This window comes from Mustela erminea, chromosome 12 (assembly GCF_009829155.1).
Source record: "Mustela erminea isolate mMusErm1 chromosome 12, mMusErm1.Pri, whole genome shotgun sequence".
Lineage (NCBI taxonomy): Eukaryota > Metazoa > Chordata > Mammalia > Carnivora > Mustelidae > Mustela > Mustela erminea.
Genome location: NC_045625.1, coordinates 73,070,504 through 73,097,884, shown reverse-complemented (window position 1 = coordinate 73,097,884; position 27,381 = coordinate 73,070,504). Strand labels below are relative to the sequence as shown.

Below are 27,381 nucleotides of genomic sequence, written 5' to 3'. Positions count from 1 at the left end.
GAAGGCAGAGGCTCTAACCCACTGAGCCACCCAGGTGCCCCCACAATTAGTTAAGTCTTAATGTGCCTATAAGTATATATTACATATAATCTAAAGAAGAGAGAGGAAAAATAAAAATAGGTAAGATAAGACAAACTTCAGTACCAATTCCTCTGAAACAGCATTATCTGAAATAACAGAATAGGTGTGTATGTGTGTCTACAAAAGTTCCAAGCATTCAAAGAAAAATACCTTGGAGAAAATATTTCTGCAAATACACTTGTGTTGTTTTATCTCTATGGGTAGGGGAAAAGAAAGGATCCTCAAAAAAAAAAAAAAAAAAAAAAGAACAATATGTTTGTGAATTATGCCTTTCCAACTGGGCTTTAGGTTTCTCTGAAAAGAACATCAAAAACAACTTTTCCAGACAAAAGCATGAGGTGATCAACAGCACCCTCAGGACTTGTTAACAAATGGCCTCTTTCAGGGAAGACAACATTTTGGGTTTAAACTAGAGCATTTCTACCAGGGAAGGCTCCCATGGGGTGCAAAATCCTCCTAAGTATGGACATGCAAGAGTCTTTGATGTTGGGAGAATTCTTGCAAATGGTTAGGAATCACTGAAGAACTCTGATGGGCTAGGGATTTCATTACCTAAACAGGATTAATTTCATGTGTATTCTTGCCCAGAATGAAAAATTAAAGGAATAATTTATATGGGCATTTCAAATAAAGAAGAAGATGTTTGCAATAATTGGATAATTCAGATAGCAAGTTACTTGCTTGAATTGCTAGAATCATTGCCTAAAATCATTTATAATGTGTCCACAGTTACTGTCTATGTTGTTAACTTAGGATGTACAATTGTGACCATCAAAATTTGAAAGTCAAACCTTGTGATTTTCAAAGAATTCTCTACCCTTCTCTAGGAATGGTTCCCTTTGATCAGACAGAGCACTTGGCTATGATGCTAAACTACTGTTTGTTCATTTAACCTTAATTTATCCCCTCAGTATCAGAAGAGGAAAAATAATGACAAGAACTACTGATTGAGTTTATTTGTACTACGGCAATGTTTGGCCTTTTAAAAGCATTTTCATCAAGATGGTTTATCTTTACATGGCAATCATTTATAAATGATGATGACATGGTTGGTAGAGATGAGAGTATTTATGAAGAAAAATGTGGTTGTGCTGGTGTCATTAAAAGAATGAGAATTTAGCTTGTAAATTTGAAAACTCCTAAAAATATCTAGATTCTTCTGCATCTAGGAACAAACCCCAAATTGGTAGGGGGTGGGGGAGATGGGGGCGGGAGTAATTTGTTAGAATTTTCTGATTTTCTTTCCTAAAATAACAGATTAACTTAATGTTCTTCCAAATGCTTTTAGATAGAGAATCATCTCTTCATATAAAATCTTATGTGGAAGCCTAATATATGTAAGAAAAAAAATCCAGCTGCTTGCTTAATGTCACTTGGGAAATTTAGAGCTCCCTCATTTCTATGCCCAGAAATATTTTTGTGGAAATTCCAGAGTTGCCAACATCATACAATATAAAGATTCCTGTACTTGATGATTATATTTCTCTGGCATGTAGATATTAGAATAATCTCAGTCACTTAAATTTGTTTTGCAAAGTAATTTGAAGATTGCTGTCACAAGTGAGTCAGTACCCATTCAAATTAAATCTTCATGAAGAATCCTCTTTTGCCTAATTATCAAGAATGTTTTAACTATTATTTTCAATAATTGTTTAAATTTATTTGCATCTTTTAAATCATAAAGGGTATTTATTTCATCAAAAAGATGAATTTTTTGATACCTTTAAAAATGTGTTTTCTAATATTTTATCTCTCTGAAAGGAGAGAAGGAAGGAAGGAACAGATGAAGGAAAAGAGTGAGTTCAAAACCAAACAATTTATCTTCAAATCTTTGAGATTTTTTTTCTATTGTTCTTACTTATGTACAACTCTTTAAACTTTTCCTCCAAAATATGAGCTCTTCTGAGAAGCTCTCTGTGCTATAAAGACACTTTAACAGATGCCTCACTCTTTTTTTTCCCAGAGAGTGCTGTGTCAGAAGTGGGTTCTGATACTTCCATAATAAGAGCAGAACTCATTGGAAACAACATGCCATCCTGATGCAACCAGTATTGCAACATAATTATCATTTCTGAGAGGGTATCTGTTCTAAATTTGTGATTTTCTCTTTATTAAGGAGAAGGGGCAAGAATCTAATTGAAGCATCTCAAGAGAATATTTTCATGTTGGACTGTATTTCCCCCCATCCTCTCTTCCTGTGCAAATTAAAATGCTGGTCTGATTTATCTCAGTCTTTACAAAAGAGTCTAGTGTATCTGCCTTTGTATGCCTGTGGGAAGATTTTCCTTATATGGTTCATTCCAAATAGGTCTTGTTAAACATAAAGGCAACTTATGGGGTTAAATAATTTTGATAAGAAATATTTTAATTTGTTTGTTCTAATGCAGGAAAAGCAAAACATTTTTTAACCTTCTTCTGTAAAGAGATAGTAATTTGGAAATATAAATTGTATACCATGCTAGTTTTTTTTTTTTTTCCTTACAAGAAGTGATTTGCAGGAATTCGGGATTTAGGGTAGAGAATGTAGCTTCTGGCCAAGCTTTCAGTATTCTCTAAAGCTTCTTTTATTTTTGGGGTAGGGGGTGCTTTTCTTGTGCATAAACAAAACCATATTTAGATAAAAGCAAAAGTTGTTGATGACTAAGTATAAATTTTGGAAAAAAATCCTGGATAACTAAACAATTTTTTAAAGTCTTTTGTAAAGTTTTATTGGTGAGTCAGAAACTTTTTGGTTTCCCCTACTGAAATAAGAGAGCAACTCTTTGCTCAGTAATTATTCCAACTAGTACCAAAAAATTATCCACTGGAAAGCATTCAGAATATGTAATTGCATCTGGCGTGGTGCTTTTGAATCAATAAAAGATATTCTTCCACTCACTGAACCCAGAAAATTTCCACATGCTTGGGTAATGATGCTACAGAAATGTTTAATTATCATTCTCCTACCTGACCTAAAGCTGTTTGTGAGTTTTGGCGAAGAGAAAGGGAGGCTCAGAAATTCAGCAAGCATTGGACAGTGGTATCTTTCCAACGTGGAGACCATATAATTATATATGAAAAGGTTCTCTGTTTCAGTCAGTGAAGTTTTGATGAAAATGTATACACAGGGATTGCCTACCTTTTTTTTTTTTTTTCAGACAAATGAATTTTGGCAATACATATCTAAAAACAATATATAGGTGCAACTCAAGAATGTGTGATCTCATCAATCTTTTGGTGCATACCTGTTGGAAAATAGTACAGAATTAAAACACAGTACTGAGATGGGATGCCACTGGAAAATATTTTAAAATACCTTACAATATGGATATTATGGATAAATTTATATTTTTCACTGAAGCTTAAGTGATTTGTTTGGCAGACAATAAGACTGGCTCAGTGTCCATCAGCAATAATAAAAAGTAAATTTGGGAGTGTATGATGCAGTTTTTAAATTTCATTTTTAGTTAGATAATTATTTTGTTCAGAGAGGCACATAACTTCTCTTCGTATTATGTGGTAAAGGTGAATGAATAGTTAAAAGAAAGGCTCATTCAGTGAAATGCAGAAAGGAACTGATAATTTTAAAAAAGCAGTTTCAGGAACACACGCATGGCTCAGTCGATTAAGTGTATGCCTTCAGCTCAGGTCATGATCCCAGGGTCCTGGGATAGAGTCCTGCACTTGGCTCCCTGCTCAGCAGGAGGCCTGCTTCTCTCTCTCTCTCTCTGTCAAATAAATAAATAAAACTTAAAAAAAATTAAAATGAGAAAACCATTTTCATACTATAAAGATAAACAGAAAAGTAAGAGTATAATTCTAAAAATTGACTTTTCAGTGTCTCCTCTTAGTATTTAAACCAAATTGGAGTTTTCCCTTAACTTGAGTTTATCCTGTATTTGTTTCATGCTTTAATGGTCTCAGGGCATTTGTCTATAGGTTATTTTATTTGACCTTTGTGATCGAATAACGTTCTCCACCAGAGATCTCCACATCCTAATCCCCAAAACTGGTGAATATATATTACTTTATGTAGCACAATGGATTTTCCATATGCTATTAAGTTAAGGATCTTGAGATAGAAAAATTACTAAGGATGACTTAGATGAGCCCACTGCAATCACAGCAGTCCTTATATGACAGAGGCAAGAAGAATCAGAGTCAGAAAGGCAAAGTGACAAAGGAAGCAGAGAAGGATTTCAAAAGGCTACACTGCTGGCTTTGAAGATGGACGAAGGGATCTGAGCCAAGGAATTCGGGTGGCCTTTTAATGTTGGGAAAGGCAAGGAAACAATTTCTGCCTCAGAGCTTTCAGAAGGCAGCTGTCCTGCCAGCACCTTGATTTTAGTTATTGAGCCCAATTTTAGATATCGGATCTTTAGAAATAAATTTATGTTGTTTTAATTCACTAAGATTATAGTAATTTGTAACAGCAGCAATAGGAAACCAATATACCTATTAATAATTCTGAGATTTGAGAAGGTGAGACTTTATCTCCAATTTATAGGAAGATCATGATTTTTCCAGGATTCTATAGTTAACATGGCAGAGCTGAGAGTAGAACCCAGGTGTTATGGCCTCAAGTCCAGGGCTATAGTTTTACTGGAATTTATTTAGTTTCATCATTTTGCATTATTTATTAGATAGCTCTGGATTCATTTCTGATTCCTAATATAATGAAAGACCACAAACCTCATGGCTTAAAACAACACAGATTTATTCTCTTATGGTTCTGGAGATCAGATGTCTAATATGGGTCTCACAGGACTAATGTCAATCAGGGTGTCAGCACATCTGCATTCCTTCTGGAAAATCTAGCAAAGAATCAGTTTCCTAGCCTTTCAAGCTTTTAGAGACCACTTGGATTCCTTGGTGTGTGGCTCTGTCTTCCCATCTTCAAGCCAACAGCATAACATCTTCAAATCTCTTTTTGACTAGAACCCCCGTTTCTTTTATCACATCTTTCCTGATTTTATTCCTCCTATCTCTCTCTTATAAGACTCTGATGTTTTGGACCCATAGAGATAATCCAAGACAATCTCCACATCAAGATTATTAATTTAGCCACATCCTCAAATTTCCCTTTTCTATGTAAGGACCATAGTCAAAGGTTCTGGGGTTGGGATATAGACAACTTTGAGGAGGCATTATTCCATCTACCAGCATCTCCTATGTATCAAATATTGTCCTAATTACTGAGAATAAATTAAAATGCCCAATGCTGATGAGATTCCACTGAGAAATACTGAATAGTTAGACATAATCTGACTTTTTAAAAAACTCACTCTGACTTTTTAAATAAAATATAATGGAGAGAGGAGGAACGGCTGAACGGAAATAGTTGTCTAATCAAGAGCTGTGTGAGAAGGTCTGTATTCCGACTTTTCAGTTGTCTTGAAAAGCTAGATAAGTAATAATTCACTTAATTTTAAAAATTGAGAAAAACTAAGTGAGGAGCATGTCTTGGGTTAGTTGGGGTTGGAAGTGAGAATTAAGAATTGGTTTCAGACATGAAGAAATTGAGAACTCAGTGGACATCAAATCAGAGAAGTCAAGTCAGCAGTTTGACATGTGATTTTGAGTTCAGGGTATTGGATAGGAGTGAAAATTAAGGAACTTGGAAATCAGTGTAGGCACTTCTATCTGAGACTTCATGATCCAGTAGATCCAACAATACATGAGATGCCTATGATAAATACACATATTATATGAACTCTCTTAAAAATCCCAGTAGCAGAATCATAGTACAAACATGTAGGATTTTGGAGTAAATCAGTGCCCCTTCTGAAGGTATCTATCTATTTTTGAGAAACATCCCCTGGTTTGCTAGCAGACATCACAAGAAATGAATGCCTAATCAGAGAATATCAAGTGACTCAAATTTAAGCTGCTCATCAGGAACACTGTATCTGAACCTCTAGGGAATAAGTTGACTCAGAGCAGCAATTTATTATGAAGTTGAAATGATGTGTAGGAAGTCGGTCCAGGAGGTCCAAGAAGTACAAGTAAGTTGCAGGAGCAGATGATCCAGATTTCTTTGACAACTTCTGCATTGTCTCTTCTCTTCTAATCTTCATCTGTATTCTCATGGTTGTTTTTTATGACCACCTAACTCAATTTATAGATGGTTTTTCGTGATTTTCTGGTACTCACTTGAAGTGGATGGCTGCAGAATTTCAGTCTGGCTTAGTTTTGGTCCTCAAGAACAGTGGTGATGGAAAATCCCCAAAAGGATAGAAATTTAAGTAGTACATGTGACATTTTACTTTGGCTCAAGTGAGAGATACTTAGAAAATACAGGGATGTATGGATAGGTGCTAATACAACATGAGTTTGGACTCCACAGGTCCACTTGTGTATGTATTTTTTTCCCATTACATACAATACGAATTATAAATGTATTTTCTTTTTCTCATGAATTTCTGAATTACATTTTCTTTTCTCTAGCATACTTTATTGTAAGAATACAATAATAATACATATATCATTAAAAATATAACACCTGTCAATCTGCCAAGTTATTATAAGACTTTTGGTCCAGAGTAGGCTATTAGTAATTAAATTTTGGGGCAGTCAGAAATTATATGTAGATGTCCAGCTGCATGGGGTAGGAGGGGGGCTGCTGGCACCTGGGTCTTCATGTTTTTGCAGGTCCACTTAACTTGGAACTGAATAATCAGGAACTTTAGGGGTACCTGGGTGGCTCAGTGGGTTAAGCTTCTGCCTTTGGCTCAGGTCATGATTTTGGAGTCCTGGGATTGAGCCCCGCATGGGGCTCTCTGCTCAGCGGGGAGCCTGCTTCCCTCTCTCTCTGTGCCTGCCTCTCTGCCTACTTGTAATCTCTCTCTCTGTGTCAAATAAATAAATAAATAAAATCCTAAAAAAAAAAATCAGAGACTTTAAAAGAACAAGATTGAAAAATGGTGACAAGATAAATAATTGGTACAAAAATCTCATTTTTAATTGAATTTTTATGTTTTCCTGGTGTCTTTCCCTTTAGAAATTCTATATAATTTTCCCCTAGTGATTTAGAAGATACAATCTCATTTAATACAATCTCTAATAGTAGCTATCTTTAACTTTTCAGTAATATACTAGAATCCACATTTACCTACAATATTAACTGAAATAATTTCACAATAAATCCTGGCTAATCTTAACTAAAAAATTTAGCTCACTTTTACTTCCGCTTACAGAATCAATGAGGATTCTCATAACAATGACCTTGAGTCATGAAGATAAAATTTAATTATGTTAATATCACCTGTTTAGGAGGTGAAGATTTTCATTAGACAAAAAAATGTTATCAGAAAAACTGAAATAAAAACAAAGTATTGGAGCTTTAAAGTCACCTTTCTATAATATCTCATTCTGGGGTCATGATGAAAAAAAAATTAGTTACGCTAAGAAACTTCCCACGTCCTTATAAATTTATAGTATTTACTTAGCAAAACAAATTTCTGAAGTCTTTGCAAGTTTTCCATTAATAACGCTAGTGAAGTCCATGAAATCTTTTGTAAACTGTGGATAATTTTTGTTTAGTTTCAGAGTTTTGGGCTTGAGTAACGCTGTCAAGTGTGATACCATGGACTTCTAAGGTAAATGTTAAACTTGGCGGAGACACTCCATGAAGACTGAATATGTCATTTGACCTCTTGGTGACTTTGTGGCCTCATTTATAAATTGGAGTTTATGTTGAAACACTGCTGGGAATATGATGATGTAATTGGCTCCTGAGCTCTCCAGAGCACCCTCCAAACAGAGTATGAAAGATGCCTGCTGCCTGAAACAAACCATCAGAAAAATAACAGTGACAAGGAAACGAATCTGAAGACTTAAAAATAGCTGATAGAATCTAGCAACTACTCAGAATGGTAACTTGAGATATAAGCTCTAGAACAATGGCCAGCCTGTTTCTACATAGATTTAGTTCTGTTTTTTTTTTTTTTTAATGAATCTTTACTGCATCTCTTGCCACCAATGTCCTATCACCTCAAATTTTAAGCATAAAAAGAAACTTTGGACAACGCACTTGGACACTGTCTTAAATATTTTACTGTAAGTCAATTTGGGAAGCACAAGGGGATGCTACATTTACAACTACTTCAGTCAGTATCTTATAATTGCATTATTCATTATTATTTTTCTAAACAGAGACGTGTAAGAAGCAGAATGAACATACATCCTTCAAACTGATTTGTCGAAAGTACTGGAATGTCTCAGTCTTTTAATCAAGTTTTATATGCTTGAAGCATCAACTTATGCACAGAAGATTTTAACAAGATTTGTAACTCTTTTGTAGGAGAGCCTGAAAAGCAGCTAGAAGACAGAGCTAGGAAGATGACTGTACTATTCTCATCCCATTTAGAATTTTAACTTCTAGCTGAATTGGTTTTCCTCTTAACCAATTACTTAATCCATTTTGAAAGTTTCAATGAGTTTTATTCAAGAATTTGAGGTCCTTTGTGAGAGTGGCCTTCTGAAAGCATGAAAGCTCTGTGATTGCTTTCTCTTTAGGTCTGGAAACTAACAGAGCTCTTTGGAGTCAGAGCTGACATAAAAATGGAGCCTGACTTGGAATTTTGTAGGAAGGGTGTTTAGAAAGTGAATAAAGCTGGAATTTATAAGCTTCACAAAATTAGCTACATGGCTATTTATATTAAATGTCTCTAGCCTCTTGTAGGTCAGGTGACATCCTCCAGCTTCCTGCTGTTAAAGGTAAGACTCATGTCATTCTTGACAAGTCTTGTTACAAAACATAATCCCAATTGCTTTGTAAAACTTAAATAGCAAGATTACAAATCAAAACAAAACCCTGAGAGAAGCCTTGAGAACAATAATTTTAAAGGTAGTTTTACTTTTCTATTAAAAAAAAAAAAAGGTTGGGAATTGGTGAGCTAAGAATAGTTAGAAGTAAGACCAAGAGAGGAGAAATAGACAATAGAGATGCTTGAATTCTGCTGAAGATGATACTTGGTGACTTCTACTTTATGGGGATAATTGATCATTTCCTCTAGTGAAGTGCCTTGTGCTTCAGGAATTAGGGTCCCAGAGGATACACCTCACTCCTAAGTTTTAACAACTAAGCCAAAGTGCCCTTCTTAGAGATTTTTGTTACACTGTTATAGATTTCCTATTTCTTTTAGTGCTGTGGTCAGAGAGAGAATGGGGAGATCTGCTTTATAATCAGCATATTTTGTATAGGTTTTGGGATTCTCCAGTCAAGCTGTCAGTCCCACATTCAATGAGCTAATTGCCCTGAGCTTGTATTGTAAATGATGGGAGAATAATGAACAAAGGAAAAGTATGGTCCTTACCCTTAAATATATAATATTCTACAGGGAGGCGTAGACATAAAACATTACAAAGAAAGTAGCTAAGGGAATGTTTCACTGCTGGTGGACTTTGTAAGAAAAGCTCAGGTTGACTGCAGTCTCGTGTAGTCTAGTGCAATGGTACAATACAGTGGTGTGTGTGGGTGTGTGGGAGTGGGCTTGGTCGGGGATGGAGTTGCATACCTGTTCCACCTGGTCACTCCCTCTCTGGGGCCCACAGCATATTCTTTGCCTTGGGTGAGGATTTGCACTGGGGAAAGGGCATTCAGTTTCATAGGCCATTTTAGGTGGGATTGGGCAAGAGGGATAGTTGAATGTACCATGACTTAGGCATCATTCCTCTTGATTAACAAGAGGTGTGTTGGCTCTTCTCGGGGGGGAGATGTCTTCTGGACCACAATGGGAAGGACAGCTATTAAGGCTTGTCTGTACTGGTGTTTTACTGAGCCCACTTACATAAATATTGGACCTTATAGTGCTGGTCTGGCTCCCTGGTGGTACTGACAGAGAGAGTTTTTGTGGAGCGCTAGACGATTGCTTACGCAGGTTTTGTTCCTTTCCAGTTGATCTGTCCATGTGGGATCCCATAGTTCTGGGACTCCTACCCCTTTACCTGTTCATGTTGCTTCCTCTTCACCATGTCTGTACTCCAGTATTATCCATACCCTGATACAATTATCTAGTTCCCAAGGATCAGGGAAACTAATAACTGGTGATCAAAAATTTAATTTTAAAAATTATTATTGTTTCATAACTGGAGTATTGCCCTTGAAAACAAAAGCCAGTAATCAGACTTTTATTCTCTGGTTCTCTTATAAATAAATCCTCCTATGAAGCAATGAAATGTCTCCTAACCTTCAAAAAGAGAGTGTGACAGTGTAATAGAAAGTAAGGGGGAAAATAGCACTGGTTAATTAATAAATGTTATTATACTATATAAAGGTGCCCCTTGATAGGTTTTATTCTAAAATCAATTATACATGATCCTGTGTTTATAAATTTAGCATTTTCCCTCCTTGAATGTGATTTGGTGTTATTAGAAATATCTACTGCTAATAGCATCTAATAGCATCTAATGCTATTAGAAACATCTACTCTTAACTCACAATGATTATTTTTGAGTCAGCTTTCTTTGTGAAAATGCTTTCCTATGGTTGGCTATTGCAAATAATACTACAAAGAACAGAGAGGTGCAGCTATCTCTTCAAAATAGTGATTTAAATTCCTTTCAATAACTATTCAAATATAGAATTTCTAGATCATACGGAAATTCAGTTTTTTAATTTTTTTGAGGAAACTCCTACTGTTTTCCATAATGGCTGCACCAATTTACATTTCTACCAACAGTGCACAAGGGTTCTCTTTGGTGCACACCCTCATCAGCACTTGCTATCTCTTGTCTTTTTGGTCTTAACCATCCTAACAGGTGTGAAGTGTTATCTCACTATGGTTTTGATTTGCATTTCCCTGTTGGTTAGTGATGTTGAGTACCTCTTCTTATACCTGTTGGTCATTTAAATATCTTCTTTGGGAAAATATCTTTGGGGAAAATTTCAGGTTCTTTGCCCATTTTTTAGTCGGGTTGCTTAGGGTTATTTTGGTATTGAGTTTTATGAATTCCTTATATATTTTGGATATTAACTACATGAGATGTGTGGTTTGAAAATATTTTCTCCCATTTGTAGGTTGTCTTTTCATTTTGTTGAGAAGCATTTTGGTTTGATGTAGTTTATTTTTGCTTTTGTTGTTTGTGCTTTGAGTGTCATATCCTTAAAATAATTGCCAAGACCAATGTCAAGGAATTTTTCTCTATATTTTCCCCAGGAGTTTTAGGGTTTTAGGTTTTAGACAGTTAAGTCTTTGGTTCATTTTGAGTTTACTTTTTCTGAGTGGTATAAGATAGGGGTCCAGTTTCATTCTTCTGCATTTGAATATCCAGTTTCCCAACACTATTTGTTGAAGAGACTATCTTCTCTCCATTGGGTATTTTTAGTTCTCTTGTCAAATATTAGTTGACCAGATATATATGGGTTTATTTCTGGGCTCTGGAGTCTTTTTCATTTGTCCATGTATCTGTTTTATGCCAGTATCTTACGATTTTTATTATGTTATCTTTGTAATGTAGTTTGAAATTATATGCTGTGGGCCTGCCATATATGCCCTTTATTATACTGAGTTAAATTCCTTTTATACCCATTTTTTTTTAAGATTTTATTTATTTATTTGACAGAGAGAGATTACAAGTAGGCAGAGAGGCAGGCAGAGAGAGAGAGGAGGAAGAAGGCTCCCTGCTGAGCAGAGAGCCCGATGTGGGACTCAATCCCAGGACCCTGAGATCATGACCCAAGCCGAAGGCAGCGGCTTAACCCACTGAGCCACCCAGGCACCCCTTTTTATACCTATTTTGTTGGAAGTTTCTGGTTTTAATGGATGTTGAATTTTGTCACATGTTTTTTATGTATCTATTAAGATTATCATGTAATGTTTATCTTTCCTTCTATTGATGTGATGATTCACACTTACTTATTTGCATATCTTGTACCATCCTTGCATCCCAGAGATGGATCCTCTTTGATTATAGTGTGTAATTCTTTTAATGTGCTGTTGAATTCAGTTTACTAATATTTTGTTGAGAATTTTTGCATCTGTATTCATCAAAGATATTGGCCTATAGTTTTCTTTTCTTGTGGGTCCTTATCTGACTTTGATATCAGGGTAATGCAGGCTTAATAAAAGGAGTTTGGAAGTGTATCATCCTCTTCAGTTTTTTCTGGGATTTGAGAAGGATCTTTAAATGTTTGGTAGAATTCATCAGTGAATCTATTTCTCCTAGACATATTTTTTGGGAGGTTTTTGATCGCTGATTGAATGTTTTTACTTGTATTTATCAGTTTAAATTTTCTGTTTCATCATGATTCATTTTTGGTAGGTTATACATTTCTAGAAATTTATATATTTCTTCTAAGTTGTCCAATTTGTGGGTATATTGTTGTTCATAGTAGTCTCTTATGATTCTAAGTGCCCATTGATGAGAGTAGACAAAGAAAATGTGCATGTAAGGGGCGCCTGGGTGGCTCAGTGGGTTGAGCCACTGCCTTCGGCTCAGGTCATGATCTCAGGGTCCTGGGATCAAGTTCCACATCCGGCTCTCTGCTCGGTGGGGAGCCTGCTTCCCTTCCTCTCTCTCTCTGCCTGCCTCTCTGTCTACTTGTGATCTCTCTCTGTCAAATAAATAAATAAAAATCTTTAAAAAAAAAAAGAAAATGTGCATGTAATACATTGGATACATTGTATTCAATACATAAAGTGAATATTTTTCACCCTTAAAAAGGAAGGAAACCCTGCCATTTCCAATAACATGGCTGAAACTTGAGGACATTGTGCTAAGTGAAATAAGTTGTAGACAGAAAGACAAATACTGTATGATCTCAATTATATGTAGAATCTAAAAAATACCAAACTTGCAGGTGCAAGAAGAGATTGGTGGTTGCCAGAGGTAGGAGGTTCAGTGGCAGAAATGGATGAAAGTGGTCAAAGGGTACAAACTTCCAATTACAACATGAATAAGTTTGGGGGATATAATTTACAGTATAGTGACTATAGTTACCTATAGTTACCAATATTATATTGTTTATTTGAAGGTTGCTAAGAGAATACATTTTAAAAGTTTTCATATCACACACACACACACACACAAAGTAATTATGTGAGGGGATGGCTTTGTTACCTAATTTTGTGTGGTGGTAACCTTTTTGTCATATATACGTATGTCAAATCATTATGTGTATACCTTAACTTACACAATGTTATTATCAATTATAGCTCACTAAAATTGGAAAAAATAAGCCTTCCTCTCTGCAGTTTAACTGTCAGTTGTTACTTCCTAGGACTGTCCTTTTATTTATCTCTGATGGCTAGAGATATAACTTGCTGTCTTCAATATAGTGTATTTTGGGAAAATAGATTGTTGACTGTTTTAGAATTATGTATTAAGGAAGAATATCTCCGGATAGAGTTAGAGATCAAGGACTGCCTTTTAATTTGAGGGAGTTTTTTCTGTGTATTGGTTTTCTTATTGGCGGATCCATATTGATGATGTAATCATCATAACAGGATATTAAAATGGGACTCTTTACATCTCAGTTTCAGATATAAAACCAACAACAAGAAATTTAATATTCCAAAGTAAGGGCCTAGGTTACATACAATGAAAACAGAGTTTGTAATTTTTTTTCTTTTAAGCTGAAGAGACTGAAAGAGAAGTTACAATTTGAGGAGAGAATTTTCTTTGATGAAAGTTGTGAGTGAGGAAGGGGAGAGAATTCTCTTTATTAGTATTTTAGATCTGGTAGAGATGTCCTGATACCAGTACCACGGAGCATGGGGGACTCACACTGGAAAAAGGTGAAGGGCAAGAAGGTGGCTGAAACAGGCTGTACGAAGCAAGCGGAAAATTACAGTTAAGAAGTCATTGCACTTCTTTCTACTGGCCAAAGGTGTGTTGCAGAGAGTCATTATGCCAGGGAGTCACCTTGGGATTATACTAAATCTTGCACAAGTGGGCCACCTAAGGAGGTGAGTAGCAGACATAGCCTGATAATATATTAATGGCTGCTCAGAGCTGAGGCAGGAGTCTTCAAACAATCTTCTGGAGAAGATTCATTCATCTGCATTAGAGCAACTGAAGTTCAGTGATTTTCGATTGTAGTAGTTTTTTATTGTTGCTATAACAAATTACCACAGATTTCATATCTTAAAACAACACAAAGTTACTCTTGTGCAGTTTTACAAGTCAAAAGTCTAAAATCAAGGTATGATTGGGTAATCTGTTTCTTTGCTTTTTTTTTTTAGCTCCTAGAGGCCACCCTAGTGAAGCTGTGGCTCCTTCCTGAATTTCCAAAGTCAAATCTCTTTCTGCCCCTTTTCTTCCACTGGTATATTGCCTTCTGTGTCTTATACCCTCCTGTCTCTTCCTCTTATAAGAACCCTTGTGAGGACATTGAACTCATATGGATAACCCAGAATTAGCTCCCTATTTCAGGATTCTTAATCACAATTCCAAAGTCCTTTTTACCATGTAGTGTAATGTATTCACAGGTTTTGGATATCTTGGGGAGGTGTGCTATTCTTCTGTGTACCTTAACAGTGAGGGAAGGTAGCCAAAGAACCCACCAAAGTACTGGGAGAATCAGAATCAACTTTAAACAGTGCCAGGCTAAGAGAATCTTGGCACCAGCTCAAAAGAGTAAAATTCAAGAAAACATTTTTTTCTGCCGCTTACTGCCCCTACTTCTCTTTCCTTGACCCAAAGGATAAGAAACTTCTGTTGGCAAGCTGGGGAGGAGGAGAGAAATACAGGCTAGGAAAACAGAGAAGAGTGAATCATTTTATCCTACTGTCCTATTGTAAAATTCCCACCTAGAACCATGTTGAATTGAGGGAGAGGGGAAGCTTTTACTTTAAGTTCAAAGTTGATTTGTTATTGTGGAGTGGACATTATAATTGGTGACTCAAAATTACTATAGGATATTATTATTATTACTATCATCTAAGAGTGACCAGACAAATTATGCCCAGGACTCATCTAAAAATGGTAACAAATTGGATCCACAAAGTAGATTGGAATAGGCAGTGCCAGTGGGATGGAGGTGGAGAATTAACCTGTTTACTTATTGAACTTTGAGGTTATGCTTCTTCAACATAATGGTTATATGATATAATCCCAACTTGTATTGTTTTATGCTCATGAACAAAACAGACAACTGAAAGATGACAAAGGTCATCATGTAATTGGACAGTTAAGAAGACATTATCACAAACTAGAGTTTAATGTTTTAATTCCTGGACTTTCCAAGACTAACAAATGGTTTAAATGACAGGAAAAAGGAAAGAAGTGAACATAGAAACTATAGAGAAGTAATTGCTGACAGTGCAAACATAGAAATAGAAAAAACGGAAGTGGCAAGATATGGAACCACTGATAGTCATATAAAGTGACAGTGAAGTAGAAATTGCCATTGGGGAAAGAAGGAGAACATTTTATTAATAAAAACAGAAATATAGTTTTGGGGCATTTAGTGAAAGGGCACACTTAAAAACCCTTCTGATAGTAAGGTCATATAACAAAGGAATGTCAGTTAAAGAACTCTCTCTTTTGACTGTTCCATGAAGAACCACTTGTCCCTTCGTACTTCAATTATATCTGAAATTTTCATTGTTTTACAACATAATACTACATTGATGTTCATGATGTCTTCTTGACCTCATAAAAAAGAAATATTTTTTAAGTATACCATGTTCTATTGCAAGAACATGAATAACACATTTTAGAAGGATTGCCATTAAAAAATTCACATAAAAGAACTGCAGTAACCAACCACCAGTATGGCACTTAATGATCCACCTACCCTGGGATTCTTGCTCTCTCTGAATCAGGATTTGCTCTGGGTGCCAGTAGAATAAAATGGAAATCATGATACATGATTTTGGAAGCTAAATGGCATTACAGTTTCTTCCTTGGTCTTTCACTTTTTCTGGGGAAAGTCAGCTAGCTACCATGCCATGAAAATATTCATGTAGCCCTGTGGAGAGGTCCATATAGATAGGAACTGTGTGTGGTTCCCATCTAATAACCAGGACCAGTTTTCCAAGCTGCATTTGAAAGATCCCCATTGGAAAGGACCCCCAGCCCTAGTCAAGTGCTCTGATAATTGCAGCCCTGTTCAATATCTAACTGAAGCCTCATACTAGACCTTGAGACTCAACCACCAACTAGGTCACTATGGAATCCTTACCCACAGAACTGTGAGAGATTATAAATGGTGGTTGTTGTTTAAAAACCACTATATTATGATAATAATTTGTTACATAGCAATAAATAATAATATATTCACCCTTAAAAAAGAAAGTCCAGAAATCGACACAGTCAAGTAGCTTTGGAAACACATGTGCATAGATAAATTCATCAGCAACTGAATTTGCTCTTTTCTGGTTGAAATTATTATAAACTCTAGAGCTTTCCTTGTGTCCTTATCCTAACTCTGGGACTGAGTAGCTGCTGCTTGATGTAGAGCACATTTTAAAACTATTTTGAGCCTTTTTTAAAATTTATGAAATAGGTTAATAATATCTACCTAATAGTTTGTTGAGAGGATTAAGTATGCCACAAGTCTTAAAGTCTTTGGCATGACATAAAAGTCATCAGAAAATGTTTCTTTATTCTTTATTTTCCTAAAGCTTTTAGATTGATGATGTCTTGGTTATAAAGACTGCACATTGAGTAAAATAATTTACAGTATTGATTTTTAAAAAAAATTCTAGAGGGTAATTTAACAGCCAATAGCTTTAGATTTTCTCAATACATCTAAACAGTGCTTTTGGGTGAGATAGATTGGTCACGTCTTCACAGTGCTCTTGGTTGCCAAATTCTATTTATTAAACCAATTGCTATTTGGAATGCTATGTGGATTTAGAAGAAAAATTCATATTAATTACAAGGATTGAGAGAAAATTTTCTCAATGTAGCTTCAAATATTTGGAGGAGTATTACAAAACAGTAGAAAACAGTCACTAATAAAATGATACATTCTATTTTGAAACACAGTAGTTTGATTAAAGGAAAGCAGGGAGGGAGGGGAAGACAAAGCTGAGCTGAAATCTCTCCAAATCCACTGCAGATGTGGTCTAAGGATTTAGGGAGCTTTATAATTAAAATCTTTAGCTTGCTGCAGAGATTAGATATTCCCCTGCAGGTTTTCACTGTTATTAGTGAATCTCTCTGAATTTGTCCTCACCTTTGTTTTGCAGCACACATTACCAAAAATACATAAATGCATAAATAAATTATAAATAAATAAAAAGTATACTTCCAAATAGTTAGCAAGCAGTAGGGTCTCTGTTCACTCAGCCTGTACTTCCTCAATCTTTGTATCCGCAAATGTCCTGGAGTTGTTCTGAGTGTTTTAGTTCCAGTTTAGGCTCCAGAGGATTTAGATTTGGCCAACCTGAAGTGAGAAAACCTGTCTGCCTAATCCAGGACTTGCCCTGTTGGGTCCTCCTGAATTTGGAATGCTACACGTATTCTGCCATGTTTCCTGGCATCGTTCAACCTATCTGAGATTATCCTCATGATTGTGTTCAACTTGTAGCCTCAACAGACTAAGAACATGAAAACCACCTGCAACTCATGTAATCTGAACTTGCCTGAAATTGGAGATTTTTAAAACCACCAAACTAAAAGAGAATCCAAAGGCTAGACCGAATTTATGCAATGTATTTTATCCCTAACAATTTACATCTGCTACCTCCTGCATGGATTCACCTTTACATTCTAAATAATTACACCTCTGCTCTTTCCATATCATATCTAGAAGTCCTGAGAGTTGATAATGCATATTATGTATTTATATATGTTAAATATGTAACATATATATTTTTATATAATGTATATGACTATTTTATATAAGTATTTTTTAATGTAAATATATATGCATTCATAGACATTTAAGTATTAAGGTTAAAAGAAAATTCCAAACTCTCACTGTTCAATATGGCAGCCACTAGCCATATGTAAATTAAATTACATTAAAAATTTGGGCCCTAAATTGCACTAGTCTTACTTCAGATGCTTGGTAGTGGAATTCATGGAAAGTGCATATTTAGAACATTTCTGTCATTACAGAAAGTTATGTTAGTTGGCTCTGTTCTTAAAAAACAAACAAACAAAAACATGGTTCTGTTCTAGACCCTTGAAGCTGCTCTGAAAAAATACTGACTCTTTAGCCTGCAGTCCATGCCTCCTTCAGGAGACAGATAATGGCATTGATGCTTTCAACAAAGTATTCTTATGACAAGTGTGGTTTAGGCAGTAACTGAATAGAAAAAATACAAAGGGAGTGGGGGTGGGGAGAAGAAGGAAGGAAGAAGGGAGGAAGGAAGGAGGAAACTTCCTATGTGTTTGGGCCTTTCCCACACATAGTACCAATTAAATTTTAATGGTAAACCCTGGGACTAAGTTTGTTCGAATCCAAGTAAAATACTCCCTCCTCTATATATTTGCATCCTTCTTTGGGATAACTTAACTCAATGTTCTGCTGAACTGGTCTGTCAGGCTGTGACTGTATAACCATAACATTGTCTTATTGGAGAAAACCAAACCAGAACAAAACAAATAGTCATTCTCCTTGCCGGGTTACATTTTTGTGACTGTGCCAAGGGCAGTGACCTGTTATTACTACTTACAGAATGTTAATGAAGATAGCCCATGGATTCAACACAATTTTTCACACTCTATGTTCATGTAGAATTGACTTAAAAGTTTATTTCTCTAACTGGACATTTCTCTATAAGAGTGTAACTCTAAAATAATATTACTACTGCATATTAGTCACAGGAGTATGATATGATTTTGTGTAATTCGTGATGAATGAACAGCCCAGGGAAATTTTTCCTTCAAGTTTCCCTTGATAAGCATGGCCTGAGCCTCATAGGTATAGAGCAAACAATTTTTTATGAACTGGACATTATGATAAATTTCCTTTACCTTAGCTTTTATACTTGTGTAATTATTATTCCACAGTCTTAATACACCTGAGGTTAAGGATCTGTTTACAGAACTTGAGACAAGGTTAGAGGACATAAACTTGCAGAGTCAAACAAAATGTGCTGTGTGATGCTTGTAATATGCAAAAGAGAACATAAGAAGAAAAGAATTTTTTTTTTTAAGATTTTATTTATTTATTTGATAGAGATGACAAGTAGGCAGAGAGGCAGGCAAAGAGACAGGCAGAGAGACAGGAGGAAGCAGGCTCTCCAAGGAGCAGAGAGCCCGATGCGGGGCTCGATCCCAGGACCCCGGGATCATGACCTGAGCCGAAGGCAGAGGCTTTAACCCACTGAGCCACCCAGGAGCCCCAAGAATTTTTTTTTTTAAACATTGCTTCTTAAAACATAGGGAATGACTTTGTGAGGCATATGTTCCTGAGGAGTGTTAGGTCTGAAAAAATTTTGGTGATGGCAAAGATTACTTTCTAGTGTACTCTCTTTCATTCTTTTTTAAATATATTTTTTCTGAATCCTTTATTCTTTAATTAATCTCTCTTCCTCTGTCAAAAGAGGACAGCTTTTTCAGACTTTCCATAATAGGTGCCCCAGAACTTTTTACTTTTGTGCCCCAGTAATGGACATTGCCTCAAGCTCTGGATCTTTAGTCTTCTCCAGTCACAAAAACTTTTATCCATCTCAGAAAATTAATCATTTGTTTAAAAAATGACCCCTTCCAAATGATGCTTAATGTTAACATTTGTCTTCAACTCCAGTTAATAATGAAAATGTCAGGTATGGTAGAAAATTGTTGGGATCTTTCTTGCCTTGAGTGTGATACTGGGCTGCCTATTCATTATTATTGTCTTATTGATAAATAACTCACATACCATAAACTTCATCCTTTTAAAGTGTCTGATTTGATGATTTTTTAGGGTATTCACAAAGGTTTAAAACCATCACCACAACTAATTATGGAACATTCAGTCACCCTAAAAATAAACATACCCATTAGCATTCTCTCCCTATTCCCCCTTCCCATCATTCCTTAGCAATTACTAATCTACTGTCTATCTCAATGAGTTTAGCAATTCTGGACATTTCATATAAATAGAATCATATACTATGTGCCCTATTGTTGCTGGCTTCTTTAATTTAGTAAGCATACTGTTTCCAAGATTTATCTGTATTGTAGCCTGTGTCTGTATTTTATTCTTTTTAATGACTGAATAATATTCCATTATGAAGGCATATCACATTTGTTTCTCTGTTCATTAGTTGGGTTTGTTACTTCTTTTCCCCCCACTCTTTAGCTACTATGGATAGTGCTGCAATGAACATTTATGTATAATTGATTGGTAAACATGGTTTATAATTTACAGGAGTATATACATGAGAATAACTCTGTGTTTAACTGTTTAAGAACTGCCCAGTTGTTTTCCAAAGATTATGGTAGTTCCAGTGTATTCATATCCTCATCAATACTTCTTATTGTCTTTTATTTATCTTTTTAAAATTTTAACCACATAATGAGTGTGAAGTGGTATCTCATAATGGTTTTAATTGCATTAACCTAATGATGCTGAGCATTTTTTCATGTGCTTATTGATCATTTGTATATTTTCTTTGTAGAAACATTGATTGAATCTTGACCATTATTATTTTTTTTTCTTTTAAAGATTTATTTATTTATTTGAGAGGAAGAGAGAGAGGTGGGGGTGGGAGAGGGACAGAAGGAGAGGGAGAGAAAGTCCTAAGCAGACTCCGTGCTGAGTGTGGAGCCTGATGGGGAGCTCACCCTCAAATCGCACGATGCTGAGATCACAGCCTGAGCCAAAACCAAGAGTTGGTGCTTAATCAAATCTGCCACTTGGGGCCCCTCTTATGACCATTCTTAAATTGGTTTTGATTTTTGGGTTTTGGGATTTCTTTTATGTTTAAGTTTTTTTTTTTTTCCTTTTTTTCCCCTAGAGATAGAGAAAATATGTGTAGGTACATGTGTGGGTATGCGTGAGATCATGACCTCAGCCAAAATCAAGAGTCTGACACTTAACCAACTGAGCCACCCAGGAGCCCCTATGTTCTAGTAGTTCCTTATGTATTTACCTTCTACCAGATAGACAATTTGCAAATATTTTCTCCCTGCCTGTAGGTTGTCTTTTTACTTTCTTGATGGTAAACTTTGAAGCACAAGAGTTTTTAATTTTGGTGAAGTTTGACTAATTTTATATTTTATCTTAACTTCAGGCTTGTGCTTTTGGTGTCTAAGCAACGATTGCTTACCCAAGTTAATGAAGATTTATGCCTAGGTTTTCTATTAAGATTTTTTTGTAATTTTGGCTTTTACATTTAGGTCTTTGATTCATTTTGATTTAACTTTTGTATATAGTTTGAGGTTCAACTTCATTCTTTTATATCTGGATATCAAGTGGTCCAGCACCATTTATAGAAAAGACTTCTCTTTCTCTATTGAAAATTTGCCTTGTCACCCTTGGCAAAAATTAATAAATGTCGGAGTTTATTTTTGAGATCTCAAATCTATTAATCTATTTCTTTCCTTATGTTAGTACCACATTGTTTTGATCACTGTAGTTTTGTAATAAGTATTGAAATTGGGAAGTGTGAGTCTTTTAACTTTCTTTTTCTTTTTAAAGACTGTTCTGGTTATTCTGAATCCCTTGTATTTTCATATGAATTTTAGGATCACTATATCAATTTTCTTTTTTTAAAAGAAAAAGCCAGCTTGAAATTTGATACAGATTACTTTGAATCTGAAGATCAACTGGGGGAATATTGCCATTTTAACAATCTTAAGCCTTCAATCTATCAACATAGAATACCTTTTTTCCCCTTAGGTACTCCTTAATTTCTTTCAATAATGTTTTGTAATTTTAGTGTAAAAATCTTGCACTTTTAATTAAATTTATTCTTAAATATTATATGTTTTTTATGCTTTTAAAAGTGGAATTTTTTCTTAATTTCATTTTTGTATTATTCATTGTTACTACATTGCAGTGCAGTTGATACTCTGTATGATCTTGTATCCTGTAATATTGCTAAAATTGTCTTTTAGTTTGAATTAGTTTTTATTAGCACATGTTCATTAACACTATATTTTAATACTGTATTTTTTTAAAAGATTTTATTTATTTATTTGCTAGAGAGAGAGAGAGAGACAGGGAGAGAGCACAATAGGGGAGCAGCAGGCAGAGGGAGAGGGGGAGGGAGAGGCAGGCTTCCCACTGAGTGGGGAGCCAGATCCCAGGACCCTGGGATCATGATCTGAGCCTAAGGCAGACATTTAACCAACTGAATTACCCAGGTGCCCCTTTAACACTGTATTTTTTGTCCAGAGTATTACTGACCTGTTTTAATAGTCATCAGTAAGATACTTAAAACCTCGTGACTTGGTTAGGTCTATATTTTCTCTACAGTTGGAATGACTAAGCCTTGAGAGGTTAAATTACTTATATTCTCATGTATAATAAGTAGTCAATCCAAATGGTAACACAGATGTGGGTCTCTTTCAGCCACATGTCCTTTCAGTTACCCCTTCACGTGTGTTAGGCCCCAATGATGAAGTTGTTGAAAGGACATAGGAATGAGATGTATTGGGATAGAGTCAATTTTGCTGGAGTATCTACATTTCTCTGCTAATCTAGAAGTCACATGACAACATTTCTCTTCCAAAATTTTTCTTCCATTGTTTCTCTGACAATGGCAGAAAGATCATAAATTCTCAAACCTCCAGTTCACCTGATGCCATCGAAACTTGAATCAGTTCAATTTTTTTTTTTTTAATTTTTTTTTTCTTTATTTCCAGCATAACAGTATTCATTATTTTTGCAGCACACCCCGTGCTCCATGCAATCCGTGCCCTCTATAATACCCACCACCTGGTACCCCAACCTCCCACCCCCCGTCCCTTCAAAACCCTCAGATTGTTTTTCAGAGTCCATAGTCTCTCATGGTTCACCTCCCCTTCCAATTTCCCCCAACTCCCTTCTCCACTCTAAGTCCCCATGTCCTCCATGCTATTTGTTATGCTCCACAAATAAGTGAAACCATATGATAATTGACTCTCTCTGCTTGACTTATTTCACTCAGCATAATCTCTTCCAGTCCCGTCCATGTTGCTACAAAAGTTGGGTATTCATCCTTTCTGATGGAGGCATAATACTCTATCCCCAGGGGTACAGGTCTGTGAATCACCAGGTTTACACACTTCACAGCACTCACCAAAGCACATACCCTCCCCAATGTCCATAATCCCACCCCCTTCTCCCAAACCCCCTCCCCCCAGCAACCCTCAGTTTGTTTTGTGAGATTAAAAGTCACTTATGGTTTGTCTCCCTCCCAATCCCATCTTGTTTCATTTATTCTTGAATCAGTTCAATTTTCTTTGGACTGAGGCACTGGTAAACAAATTCATTTACTGCATGGAGAGAAAGAGACACAGTTTATAAACATATATGTATATTGTATAAAGATCCTATTTTCAACTCTACTTTGAAATTTATATTGTTCCTTGGGGCGCCTGGGTGGCTCAGTGGGTTAAAGCCTCTGCCTTCAGCTCAGGTCATGATCCCAGGGTCCTGGGATCAAGCCCCGCATCGGGCTCTCTGCTCAGCAGGGAGACTGCTTCCTCCTCTCTCTCTGCCTGCCTCTCCGCCTACTTGTGATATTTCTCTCTGTCAAATAAATAAATAAAATCTTTAAAAAAAAAGAATTTATATTGTTCCTTGATTCAATACATGTTTTACCAAAAAAACCATTGACACTTATTAGAAAGGATAAACTCAAACTTTGTCTGTGGATTGTTAGACACTAACTTTCCTAGCAGGGTTTTCTCCAGTCAATATATTTATGACATTATCTTTAACAGGAAAACTCATGGTCTTATTGAAGCTGGGTAATTCTTACTCTTGCTACAAAACTATAAATATGATTCTGACTTCAATATTTGCTAATAACAATTCCTTATTTATGGATATTAGATTCATGCTTAACACTAAAATTAGTTCAGCTCGAGGCATAAATGGACTACATTTGCTCCTTTTGTCTGTCATGCTAATTACTACGAATCTCGATAGACCATTCAAGCATTCAGACTGCCATTATAATCAGACTAAACATTACATGTGCATGTGTGCATGCGCACACACACTCTCTCACAGGCTCAACCCAAGAATTGCATTTTTGCTGCACAGTATTACAACTTCACTGAATAATAGTGGAGTAACAAAAACTAAGTACATAAAATATTTTTGTACAAATCTTTAGAATGCTAATATTTAAATTTATACTGCATTATTCTGGAACATGTAGATGGTTATAATATTTCTATATGAAATTTGACATTTACTGTGACAATAATAAGCCTATTAATGAAGCCCAAGGTGACTGTGTATGATATAGAGTGTTTCATTCATTCCCATCTTGGCTTCTCCATTTTCTGTGTAACCCTGGGCAAATTTGTTTCACTCTTCGGTGGCTCAAGTTTTACATATGTAAAATTGAAGAAATAATTGCCATTTATATATTATTTTTTGTGAAAAGATATCTTGAGAATTAATGAGATTATTAGTTGGTAGACCTCCAGGCCATTGTCACTGCAAGGATAAGATTATTGGCCTCTAGAGGAAGAAGGATGGGAGGGTTTAGGAGGGAGAGAAAGCATCCTTGATGAAGTGAGAGAGAGATTAGAAATGGAGCCAAGTAATGACATCAGCTTTTAAAAGACCAGAGAAAGAGAATCAGAAAGGCAGAAAGAAGTTCTTCATTTTCTGTTGTTTTAATATGGACCTGTCTTCACTAATGCTGTACCACCCAACGCAGACCAGGGGATACATGTTTCCTCTCTTCTCCATTGTAATGTCCAGTGTCCATTCTCTCCTTCCATCAGTAATCACGGGAGACTGTTAAGGTGACTTTGTTATATACTACACTGTGATACCTAAAGACAGATGCTGTATCTTATTTGTCCATAGATCCACAGAATAGAGCACAAGGTCAGGCACTTACTAGTGCTAAAATAAATAAATAAAAGAACAAATAAATAAATAAATAAATAAATATAAAAAGACAATGTAGATTTGGATGGTAGGAGATTTTGATATTGTTGAAAGGTGCCATTTTGTTTGGAGAGAAGTGGCTTCCTATTCTGTAATGAATTTGCTGTGAACAACATTTTTGGCACTCTGAAATGGATGTCAGGAAAGGCTTTAATCTAATACTCATTCGTTCATTTCTTTAATTGCCCAATTGCCAAGCCTTGTTTTCTATGATGACAGAGAAGCAGGAAGAGCTTCCTATTAAGCTGAAATTGATGTTCAAAGTAAAGGTACTCAGCACTAAATCTGAATTAGTAATCAACTAATTAGATCAGTCCATATGCTTGATGGTGATGTTTTAGTTAACATTTTCTTTAATCAGCTAATGATGCAATTCACAAAGCTTGCCTTTTTCACTTTAAACTTCTTAAGTGTGAAGTCTTCTAGCAAAATATATACCTAAAAATGGAGAGAGCCTTTTAAAATTTTTAGATCAATGCCTAATTTCTATTTTAGTAAAACAACAACAACAACAATAACAACAACAAAACCCCAACAACAAAAATCCCAACTATCCCCATTACTCATTTTTCTTTCTTCTTAATGTGATTACAGTTAAACCACGTTTGTTTCCCAGGGACCTAAGCTCAAAAGCAAATGCCTATTCCAAATAATAACAAATGATACCATATGCCAAATTGTCCAGTGTAACATGTCTCCCTGTCATCATGGTGCAGGCAACTCATTCCAAAGTGGCTGAAGAGACACCAGAGGTCTCAGTTTTATATAATTTTAGATGGTTTGCCTGCTCATATGGTTTATAGAGGTGAAAAACTGCCAGAGTTGCCTAACTCATGTCTCCAAGCGTAAATGGAGACACTGAGAAACAGCTGCAGAGATGTCCAATGCAGGTTGCTTCCCATAATGCCATGCTCCTTGCCTGAATTCAGCATTACGTTGTTCAAGTATAGGGCTGTGAAATAACTCGATTTCTCCATTCCCTCCTTTTGTCCCTCCTGCTCATTACTCTATTTAATTAACATGCAGTAAGGAGGCCTTTAAGCATTACTTCTACTTTTTTTATAGAGACTCTCAGTTAATTCATATCTAGTGTTAGAGATTTAATACATTTATAAAACAAAAAACAAACGAAAATAAAGTGATTTAAAAAACATCTGTCATAGTGAACATACTACTGTAAATAATTTCCATAATGTTAAGAGCCAGCATCCATGTTTATTTAAATGGCAAAAGGCTTCTAATCTATAGAAAAGAAAAACTATAAAAACATTTAACTATGAAATGTGGCACATATTTAAGAAAACAAACAAAAAAGCATGGCTTTGGCAACAGAAGAACTTAACCTTTTTTTTTCCCGAGGAAAAAAACCCTTACATTGTTTTATGTAGCTTTGATTTCCCTTTCGTAATTTCCAGGCCTTTCCTATCCATTTTTTTAAAGAGTAGCAGTGCACTGCTGCATAGATATTAAGTTTGCAAAAATATATGTACTCATTATGCAAAATTAAGGGCTTACATATGAGTGCTTTTGTACAAAAGTTTATCCTATGTGACTAAATGGAAACTTAGAATGCTTTTCCATGACAATGATATTATAAATCATACTTAATTTTGTAGGCTAGTTCATAAAAGTCTGCCTTTTCTTATTTTTTTTTTTTAGTTTGGTAGTTTCATTTCCTTAATTTTATTTTTAATTTTTTAATTTTTATTAACATAAAATGTATTATTAGCCCCAGATGTACAGGTCTGTGAATCATCAGGCATATACACTTCACAGCACGCACATAGCACATACCCTCCCCAATGTCCATAACCTAACCACCCTCTCCCTACCCCCTTCCCCCAGCAACCCTCAGTTTGTTTTGTGAGATTAAGAGTCTCTTATGGTTTGTCTCCCTCCCCATCCCAAATTCCTCATATCAGGGAGATCATAATTGTCTTTCTCTGACTGACTTATTTCGCTCAGCATAATACCCTCTAGTTCCATCCACTTCATTGCAAATGGCAAGATTTCATTTCTTTTGATGGCTGCATAGTATTCCATTATATATATATACCACATCTTCTTTATCTGTTCATCTGTTGATGGACATTTAGGTTCTTTCCATAGTTTGGCTATTGTGAATATTGCTGCTATAAACATTTGGGTGCATGTGCTCCTTTGGATCACTACATTTGTATCTTTAGGGTAAATACCCAATAGTGCGATTGCTGGGTGGTAGGGTAGCTCTATTTTCAACTTTTGGAGGAACCTCAATGATGTTTTCCAGAGTGGCTGCACCAGCTTGCATTTCTACCAACAGTGTAGGAGGGTTCCCTTTTCTGCGCATCCTCACCAGCACCTGTCATTTCCTGACTTGTTAATTTTAGCCA

The 27,381-nt window shown here is 35.7% G+C and overlaps 1 protein-coding gene across 5 annotated transcripts in view; it reads left to right on the top strand.

Moving 5' to 3' along the window:
• The window catches only part of LOC116570709, a 233,628-nt gene that overhangs the window by 143,767 nt on the left and 62,480 nt on the right, over positions 1-27,381 (top strand). The window contains exon 7 of one of the 5 annotated variants that reach the window (XM_032308193.1): positions 3,219-3,264. The exons of the other annotated variants lie outside the window; for them this stretch is intronic. Coding sequence (XP_032164084.1) covers positions 3,219-3,226 — 8 coding nt within the window. The 3' untranslated portion in view covers positions 3,227-3,264. Of the gene's footprint in view, positions 1-3,218; positions 3,265-27,381 lie in introns of those variants that run through there. 5 annotated transcript variants of the gene reach the window in all.